The sequence below is a fragment of the Varroa jacobsoni genome, unplaced genomic scaffold, assembly GCF_002532875.2.
Source record: "Varroa jacobsoni isolate VJ856 unplaced genomic scaffold, vjacob_1.0 contig00411, whole genome shotgun sequence".
Classification (NCBI taxonomy): domain Eukaryota; kingdom Metazoa; phylum Arthropoda; class Arachnida; order Mesostigmata; family Varroidae; genus Varroa; species Varroa jacobsoni.
The window spans coordinates 130622-140859 of NW_019214460.1; the positions used below are offsets into that span (position 1 = coordinate 130622).

General features: G+C 39.3%; 1 protein-coding gene across 13 annotated transcripts; it reads left to right on the top strand.

Moving 5' to 3' along the window:
* Window positions 1-1444: 1444 nt before the first annotated feature.
* On the top strand, window positions 1445-9792 carry LOC111271169 (salivary anticoagulant protein P23). Of its 13 annotated transcripts, none has more exons than XM_022851781.2 (10): window positions 1445-1625; window positions 1869-1966; window positions 2365-2426; window positions 2714-2902; window positions 4908-5015; window positions 5206-5331; window positions 7222-7340; window positions 7892-8020; window positions 8217-8401; window positions 9005-9792. In XM_022851781.2, the coding sequence occupies exons 6-10, from the start codon at window positions 5292-5294 to the stop codon at window positions 9204-9206; spliced, it is 675 nt and encodes a 224-aa protein (XP_022707516.1). In that variant the 5' UTR covers window positions 1445-1625; window positions 1869-1966; window positions 2365-2426; window positions 2714-2902; window positions 4908-5015; window positions 5206-5291; the 3' UTR covers window positions 9207-9792. The 13 variants fall into 13 exon arrangements, with proteins under 13 accessions (XP_022707516.1, XP_022707517.1, XP_022707518.1 ...); XM_022851780.1 differs by lacking the exon at window positions 1445-1625 and adding an exon at window positions 3612-3649 and having other exon boundaries at window positions 1655-1966; XM_022851782.2 differs by lacking the exon at window positions 1869-1966.
* The last annotated feature ends 446 nt before the right edge of the window (window positions 9793-10238 follow it).

Consider the following 10238-nt stretch of genomic DNA (forward strand, 5'->3'; position numbering starts at 1 on the left):
AGATAATTAACCTCAACACTGCACCGTAAAACTTCGATAGTAATTGAGTAGATATTGCTAAGCTGGGTTTGGAGTTCTTCCTTGTTGGAACAGGTGAGCTTCGTACGCATTTTAACAGTTACACGTCCTTTTTGAAGAACGAAGATAATCCTTTTGTCTAAAAAATTAAACTATCACTATTTAAAATCCACAAAAGTAGCTATGCATGACATTGCGATGTCATCAACCAGCGATAGATTAAGCTGTCAGACTACCCGTCAGATCGTTGATCGGACTTTCGATCAGATTGCATGTGAAGCCATATCTCTTACATAGATTTGTGTTCGATATTTGATTAATTGCCTTCAGGGAGTAAATCATGTTTAGTAGCACGAGTAATATAAGAAAGCTGTAAAGCAACAGAAAAATCCTAGCCGAGGTCGAAAACTACACTAAATAAAGTTTCGAAGACGTTTATGTCAAAACCTTAACAAGGAGCGAAATTTCATGGAATAAACATCTGGTTTGTGATAGCTAAATAACGAGACTCATTTGAGACGAGCTTTCGATTTATGACTGGAAACAGTTTGAGTTACAAAGTGAATATGACGGCCTTGACTGGTACCTTCCGCATTAACTATATTAAACTCTTCCATAATGATTGATTTTAGGAAAGGCCAAGTAATGAAGATAGTGACATAGGTATCACCTATTGAGCTACATATTTTATTTTAAAGTTATTTTCTTAATAGAAATTCTGTATGTATTCTGCATAAAAGCTCTATATATATATGTTATCCTATTTAGTGAGAATACGCCCATCTTCATTAATTATAAAATTCTCCTGTTCGGTACTAGTTGTTTAATGCCCAATTAACCAACTTTCAGATGCAGCTCCTTTTTAAAAGGCACCGTCAGAAACGGTCAAGGTGGACCGAAAATCACATCGTCGTCTAGAGATTGTGGGCCAGAGATCTCTATTGTGAAGAATCGTAAAGTGCCCCATTGAAACACGCCGTTTCATTCAACGCTATAAAAGAATTTAAGCATATACTGATGTACATTTCAGCTAGAACAATACTCCTGCATCTTCATATCTATGGCGGGACTGCTGCGACGCTTATGCTCTTCAGTTGTCACCTTGCACAAAGTAGTTATCTCAGGGTCAATCGTTAACTTCCTTTGTTTCGCCGGATCTATAGCTTCTGTCAGCAACAGGTCTGTGACCACCTACCTATACGCCTACGTTAAGCGGACATGTGTTAAGACCATTGGATGTCATACTGCTACGAACTTTTTTTTCCTATTGTAATAAATATTGCTGTTCATCCTACGGTCGCAAATACTGTATAGCCATCTAGCCGAAACTGCCCTCGAACTGTCGGCTGGAAAGGGAGGCAAATGCAGATTCCTAACCAGATGGATCATCCTATCTGAGCAAGAGACGTTCGCTTCGATAGACTATACAGGCACGGACTACGAGCATTTATTTCAACAAAGCGACAGCAATAGTCAGTGATAAATGACAAGTGTTCTGATTGCTAGCAACCATCGATAGGGCAGTATCTGTCAGCGAGCGCCATTCATTCGTCACTATACCGAGCAGTAGCCACTTTGAGTCCCTAAAGTCCACATACTACTGTCGCGTGAGTCGTACACTCAACAGATCTTTGATAGATAAAACCTTCATGGAACATTCCTTTACCTCTTCGAAAAACATAGGAGGCAACTTGCCATATGGAGTATCTTTTCATTTATTCTTTTCTTGCCAATGGATGGACATTAATATTGTTATCTTCAGTGATCATGAAATAGGTGGTTGTTAGCGTATTTACGAGTTAGTTCACATGAGGATCTATTTTTCATTGGTGACCTTCAAACGGATATAGTTATGCGACCCGGGCACGTCTAGTTAGCGGCTTCAATTCAAATCCAGTGAAATGGACAGTTGTCGACAACGTTGGAGTATATGCCACGTGTACAATGAGTATAATTATTACAGTATATATAAAATTACATATTCAAGTAATTATTGTCTTTGACAGACTAGCTACCTTATCTCAAATCAATCAAAAAATCAAAATATTTTTAGACCTCAAGCGAAAATAAAATTGTGATCTTCTTTCCGTTACCTAGCCCTTTGAAGCTACGTTCTAACGCATTCACAATGGGTCATGGAACCATTGCTCGACCTTACAATAGGGCTTACCTTTTATAGAGAAATTAGATCAGTTACTTATGGACTGACTATGAGGACAACGGGAGAGCTATCCCGCCAGTATAACGGCTTAGAATATTGCTATTCCGGTAGAGTTAACTAAACTAGCTACCAAATAATAACTCCGAAACGGTTGATAAATCTATAAACTTACCTTTTGTAAACAGCACGTAACTCCTGATCTCCACGTAAACAGCATGCACCGGCCTGGCCAGTTCATTCACTGAACGTAAGCTTATTGACTTGCACACACATCCTTCAGCCTAAAACGCTGAGCTTTGTGCTTGACATATACAAGAGGTATCCGATTAACTTACTATTATATGCATTTAGCGGCAGCTGTACCAACATTACTGCAAATGAGCATTCTATCCGTAGATACTGTTCACGTACCAGTCGCATTTTAGGATCCAAAATAGGCCACTATTTTTTTTTGGCAATGACACGAAGGATCCTTATTAGAGACACTTCGAAAACCCATTCATCGACGTTCCATTTGCCCGCTCGTGTATGCAGACGTGCCAATTAACTGCAGCTATTAGGACAACGATAGACGTCTCGTGGAGGCGCCCCTGTACCCCTACTCACCTGGCACGTGATAAGTGGATCATTCCTATTTTTGAAGAGATTGCGACGAAGTTCCTGTCCGGCCCTCTCTTACTGCATATTAGTGTGGGGACTGGCAGCAAATAGATGTTCGCAGCGGTAAGTGTCTATCTGGATAAATGTACCACGTAGACATCAATGTGTCGCTATATTGTCGAACATTAAAACGAATTATATATTTACTTGTGTGAGAAGTATCCGTTGTATGTACCGTACATTAATCCATCAGATCTAGAATATGAAACTTGTTGTATTGAATGTAAGTGAATATGTCAAAGGTTCCTTGCGGTTTAGAAACGCCCACCAGAGTTATCGTATACCTTTAATAGTAGGCCAAAATCAATATAGACATACGTATATGCACATTCAGCTGTTTCGGTACAAACCTTGCCATAAGCCTTCTCATGCCTAAAAGGTCGCTCGAAATGGTCTCACTTAGGCCAATCAAGATTTATTTTTCATGGTAATTCGTCATTGCAAGTACTAGTTGTTTTACCCTTCGCAGGTTGACGTCGGTGATTGTTGTCCCAGGTCTTCCTGGATGAGGATTGTCCTCTATAAACTCCTGCGCGTTTTCGGAGTAATTGAGCTTACTTTACCTTCACGCAATTTCTAACTTCCGAAGATATTTTGTGACATTCGCAGAGCATTTCCTAATTTACGCCCGTTGTTCCATTTGAGAACGTTCACAAATATATCGCCAATATACAAACTTAATTTCACCGAAAAGCTCGAGATTGCATCAGAATGGCATGAAATTCCACCTCCGAATAACAGAAACTTTGCTTTTTTTTTTTTGCCAAAACAGGTGTGCTTCACGAGCAGTCAGTCTGCATATATATACACGTGAGCATGGCATAACAGATTATTTGAAAACACTTATTCCTTGTGCTTAAAGCATTGAAAGATCTATAGTAGAGTTAATAAGTGGTGTGCTTCAGCCGAAAAGATTGCCGAGTTAGGTAAATATCAATCGCCAAATCGATGCCTAAAGCATATCGATCATTACTCTGAGAAGCATTAATGTAACTGCAGAGCAGAAATTGTTAGCTAAGTTGAACTGCTCTGTGATTACTTATCCTATGAAATGCGAGCACTACGGTCGGCTATGGTTTCATTTAATCGGCCATCTTACTATTGTTGTTCATTCTATGTATCAAAAATATGACGTCTGCAAAGGAGATGGAGTTTTGATAATTTCAATGAGCAACAACAGGATCGTTAGGGTCAACTATGAGATGTTATAGACTATACAATCGTAATATAATCATAACTCCTTGGCCTGAATAAAGGTCTACACTATGGTCAAATGGGTATTTTTGCAGCGAAACAATTCGGACACTGCTAGCGTATACCGCGTTGTCTTAATCCGACGATGATAATTACAGCAGTCGTAGTATTGTTTATATATTTCTATATATATTTTTTGTATAACTGTTAAATTGTAGTAAGTCGTAGAGCCTTCACGCTGTTGACTCACGCTTATTTCATATAAAGCAGACTCACAATTATTCAGATATTACCGCAATCACATAAATAAACAAAGCAGTGTTAGTCAGACCTTTCAATCGCAGTCGAGCTACCCAACACAATGATCGACTACAAAAATTGAAAGTGGGATTGGCCAAAAAGTTCCAGATGATGATCTGGCCGATTAGTCGTATCGTATGTACATATTGTTAACATGCTGACTCGTCTCTTTCTGGGCAGCTTCGACTACCGTTCGTTCGATTACAGTTCTTCTTTCTACACAAGAAAAATCTGTGTCATTGGTCATATAAAACCACAACACGATAGAGAAGCAAACACTACCGCATTTCAATTTTCTTAATCAAGCTGTCACCTCGACGGGCGAAACATTTTACGACGATTATGTGCCCCAAGGACAAAAGATAAAAAAAAGATATAGGATAGATATCATGCTGATAGTAAAACGGTAACCCTGCTACAGTTAACGGCAATCCTCTCGAAGACGTTCGAACGAGTAACGGATCGTTGCTTCGACTAACAACAAAGCAATAGTCGCGTACTGTAGTATTTTATCTATACATGCAGTCATGAACTAACAGCGCTTACGAAGTCTGCTGCTTGATGATACTCTTAGCTCTCATCATGCACCGGCTCTTCGTGCCAATGCACGCAGGACGATCAAGCCATTCGGAATGCGACCGTGCCACCCGAAATGAAACTGATTGAAGCCATTGACATACAAGTACGTTTATTCCACTATACCGCTACCTCCCACTGCTATCTTGGTACTTGGCCCGAGTTACGTTTACATATGTTTGGAAAAAAATTACATTAACTCCCATCTAACCAAGCTAGCCACTTATTCAGGCAGTGGGTCTCTATACCTAAAACGATACGCTTGTCTGTGAAACTAATTCGTTGCGTTTATTCAGGCTTAAGCTGGGACTGCACCGTGGCCGCGATAATCGGACATCCTCCGCGGTGAAGGTGCTGTGAGGTGAAAACCAGATTTCATCGAATGATGATAGGTTTTTATATTCTAGTCCTTTTCGGGTTAGGTAAGTGATCTCTTCCATAATCTTCTCAGAAAATATACATTTTGATGTTCTCAATAATCGCAAAGGCCGTTGTTTTAATTCAGTCACCCCGCTCCATATAAATTAACCACAATTCCCATAGTAAATAGTGCAAAAGAAGGTACCATTGTCGATTAACAGTTTCCTGTTTTAGCAAAATCTTACATCTGAAATATCGAGAGCCACTGGGACAGAATAGTGAACGCTATATCTAAATCTCCTTCCACGTTAGCTCACTGATTGAAGGGCGAATTTTACACTCGGTGCAAGACCTCAGTTCAATTCGCAAGCTTCATTATTTCGCGAAAATCGCAATGGTCTTTTCACACCTTCGTAGTGAAGGCCTACCTGGCCTCTTCAGTTTCATGGTCTTGCTTACAAATGGTCAAGACTGTTTCGAGTCTTGCGTTTGGCACTCCCTACAGATAGCGGGGGGTGATTTCCGATAGTGACGCGTCAATGCTTTACGCAACAAAACGCTTCGAACCATCGAGCAAAAGTGAAGTTCCTAAATCGCTCTAGTTGACTTGTCAACTATGCTAGCTTCAATTATGACAATGTCTCCTTGGCAAACTTCGACGTTCGCTATCCTTAAGCCACAGATGGATAAGCAATATCCGTGAAATGACACTATTTACTATAAAGTGTGCCAAGGAATTGCAATTTTTTTTAACATAGTAGTCAGGGGTATTTATCTGAGTAATGCTTTGCCTGGTCCTGTACATCCAGTGCCACTCTAAAACATACCGTCGGTTCAATGAATCGTTTCGCAAAGAGACCGATGAGACGTACAGCTTTCTGGGCGGACAAGACATATTTTATTCATACAACAAAATATTGCGACTCTAAGAAAAGTAGCAATAAAATTAACAAAGACAACAGTATTAAAATTGCGCCTTCAGCGATGCCGCAGTAAGGTGTACGTTTTCCACTACGGAACACGCGAATCTCAGATCCGATTTTTAGAGTGAATATATTTGTTTCGTGCTGAAGATAATATAATACCAACGTAGCTCCGGACGCAGAAGGCGAAGCATCTGTTGCCAATAGCAGCATTGGTTACCGATTCACATTAGAAAAAGTTGTCCCTCATATTAGGTGAGGAAATGCGTTAGAAAGACAAAAAAAAACAGAACGAAAAATCTACTTCGTATGGATCCTCAACTCCAACCTAATTATTAAGCATGCTTTGAGGGTTATTTAATAGGAGAGCTGTATATATATATACACACACACATATGTGCTGGCCGATAACATGTTGGTCAACGAATGACGACCTGGTTCATACCGTACGAAGTTGTCAGGTCAGTCGAATGGCATTGCAGGATGGCCACGATATCATTAGCGTACCACGCTGCGAAAGGCCAGTGCGTGGATTAGCATCGCTGTTGTGACGGTTGACGGTGTTACAGTCAAAAATTCAAGCGATAAACGGCAGCTATTCGAACACGGTCGAAGTATAAAAGGATCGGTCAACGATGCACCTAGTCTTCCATAACATATACATATAAAAGAATATCAGTTTTTGAAAAGATGAAACATAAGATTTACAGTTGATAGCCAAAAAGCGGCATATTGATCAAGGCAAATTTGTAGCGGAAACTTGATTTGTGACAGACACAGCAAAATTCCCCATAAAGATCAGCCCCTCCACCTAGGATGGGGTAGCAGTATGTAATGGGTTTAGGTCACTGGATGTTTTTCTAATCAACCTTAGCCTTTTGCACTGTGTATCTGTTTAGACAGAAAATACGCCAACTAAATGAGGCATACATATGTATTAAAAGAAAAGTGCAAACAAATTATAAACACATTGATTTATTATTAATCTACAAGTGTATATATATATCTTATGCATAGGTTTAATTTCAGGTTCAGTTGATACTGCTCGGCAATCAAATGAGTTTATGGATTACATGCTGCGGCTGGTCAATGGGGAAGCTGAACCGTACCGGCTCGAGGCCCTTCCAGTTCCAGACTTTAACGTTACCGTAAGTATCATTGCTGACCGAATTCTAGGTATTACGTATGTTTTTCTTAGAATATACAATCAACTAATTACTGATCCACGGTTGGGGCAATCATTGAGACACCAATTATGTCTGTGGTCGATGCGATACACTGCGGTTATAACCAGTCTATATGTTTCATCAAATATATGTACACATCTTAATTACTGTCTACGTACCATTGCACTGTTCTGAGCAGCACCCTTTTAGGGGCAAAATAATTAATGAATTGAAAATGTCGTTTTGTTTCCATAGACCAGCACAGTGGAATCAGGTGTAGATATCGGTTGCTGGATATCTACACAAATGCCATAGTAGAAGCAACGCGTAATGGGCAGAACGCTTACACGCGTGCCTGAATCAAAAAGAGTCGTTTCCCGGTAGATATATCTGTCATTTTTCGAATCGAAATTAAAACAGAAGAAGTGCAGAGCTTGTAAATGAAATATCTCCGTTGATAGAAAACACCTTTAGTGGCTGTTATGATGAAGCAACGAAGAAAGTACTCTACATACGTACTATAATATTTTCAGGTAAACTCAAATTGGTTTACCAATCGCGCATTTAAGGCTAAATTTCAGAAAGGCACAATAAGAGGATTGACACGAATTAGGCGAAAAGGCGACTGTCAGCCCACCCGATGGATCCATGGAAATATTACGGTAGATATACATGATACCTCAAAGCTGCCTAGCTGTAGCAAGACCTTTCTGTTGTTTAAGGGGCACTATATAAACGAGTACTCAATTTTTAACCTCTTTGCTTCTTGCAGTTTCTAGGCGTGCAAATCTAAAGCTTATGTGTACTACTCGGATAACATAATGTCTTCCTTAAAACATGTTTCGTTTTCTGGATCAGCTGGTTTGTACGTTGGATCTCTCAACGATCATTGCTAGTTACGAAGTTAATGCTAAAGGACACAGCTTGAACCCACGAACAGATTGGATGGATGTTCATGTGAAGGTTGAGGTCGGGACGGCGGGCTTTGAAGCACAATCATTTCCAAACAGACCTCCCTACATTAAGACATTCATAATTCAACTGTAAGTAGTGATCATTAATCTGAAAAGGGCAGCTTCAAAATTCGGCATTTTTAAACAAGTTACATAATAGGCGCGTCTCTGTCCTTCGTAAAGCTCGTGAAGTTTTTAAGCTTTTACCTATAGCATGCTAAGTATTGCATATACAATATTTAGTCAAAAAAATACTGAAATTCAATGACTGAACATATACGTACGTTGCATAACTCGTAAAAACAAGACATTAACGACCTTAGTTTAATGTAAGTGGCGACTGGTGATTCCTTGCTGTTATATAATCTATTTTTCCGCCCTGATCAATCCAAATCATTAAAGTACGTCTAAACCTGGTGCTTAACTATTGAAGTGCTACTCAGACAAAACGAATGCGACCAAAGTTTAATTTTTATACAGACTGCTACCTTATTTCGAAGCTGTAATTATTGTTTTCAGAAAAAAAAATTAACATACTGTACATGCAGCCTAAATCTATCAAAAACCCATTATGTAAACTCAGAAGTAGTTCGTTATTGACTCGGGCCGTAGATAACTTCATCGTTGATTCCTCTGTATATTGCGTTTGTTTCATGTGGCTGAAAACGTCGCTGCGTTCTCTGGCTTGGACAGACCATTTGAGCTGTCGGTAAGACGGGTGCCTCGGAAGTCTCCCATAGATTTGAACGAGGGTCGTAGCGTCGAACTCACCCGTCAAATCGTGCAGTATGCAGAAAGAGCCATCCAGGATGCAGTATTGGGCACGTACCTCAAAGCGCTGACGCGAGTTATGACCAAAAATTCCGACGTTCTGATATTACCGCCGGTAAAATAACGCCGGCATCTGATATGACTTACTCCAAGGCGAATAATCTCTATGATTATTTTGTATAGAAATGTAGGTTAGGGCTAACCCGTCTCTCTCTCTCTCTCTCTCAGTGACATTAAAGCGGTATATAGCAAAGAACATAACAGTGAAATCGCTCACTTTTGTATCTGTTCTTCTTGATCAACTCAACTAGCAAAATTCTATTGTAGGATTAATGCCATATTGAAAACAGTGCTCAGCGTCAACAACGCAAATAAAGCTCGATACATTTAGAATCATAGAGCCAATAAGTAGGACCTGTTGGACGAGATTTTGCGTTTGCCGTTTGTTATATATACAGTACCTTTGCTGTATATAGAAGGTGTTAAAAATGTGATGCATATGGAACCTATACTTCCTGAGTAGGCTTTTACTGATTGTCTATTCTGATTGAATTAAAACGACAGAAAAAAAACGTTCAACGCGACTTGCTTTGCACACGGCCGGGTCACTTTTTGAACACTCGGTATATTCATAGTTATCGACTGTCATTGGAATAAACAATGTAACAGTAAAAGTTTAAATAAATAGCGTTAGAAACAAACTAGTTAAATCAGTGTTATGCTATGGCACGTAATTCCTACCCTTCACATAAGTGAGTATAGTTACTCTGAATAGAATAACTCATGCTGAATTTAGTGTGTACGTTCGCCAATTAGCTCTTGAACTAAATTTCCTTTCTTTCCTTTATTTTGAATTTTCCTTTTCTTTGCAATATACCTTAGTCACTTCATTTTTGTATCGTAATGTACACAGAAAGTAATTAAATGGTTAGGCTCAAATATTTAGCTAGTAATTAATTAACAAAAAGTTCCACTATTAAAATTTATTAATTATTATTCATATGCTATCTTCAAAAGCAATATGGCATTAAAGCTGGTCATTTTTTTTTCGAATTTGTGCCCAATGTTGCTTGTTCTGTGGGAAAAGTACGCGAAGAAATCTAGGTAAGCAATGCGAAAGAAATGAAAATTGGCAACAACTAAGATGGCCCTGTTT

Excerpts from the sequence above, each read along its gene's own strand:
- LOC111271169 (XM_022851781.2), top strand. The coding sequence starts at position 5,292 with ATGATGATAGGTTTTTATATTCTAGTCCTTTTCGGGTTAG. Across the intron at positions 5,332-7,221 it reads TCTAGTCCTTTTCGGGTTAG|GTTCAGTTGATACTGCTCGG; the intron begins GTAAGTGATCTC and ends GTTTAATTTCAG. Across the intron at positions 7,341-7,891 it reads TTCCAGACTTTAACGTTACC|GTAAACTCAAATTGGTTTAC; the intron begins GTAAGTATCATT and ends TAATATTTTCAG.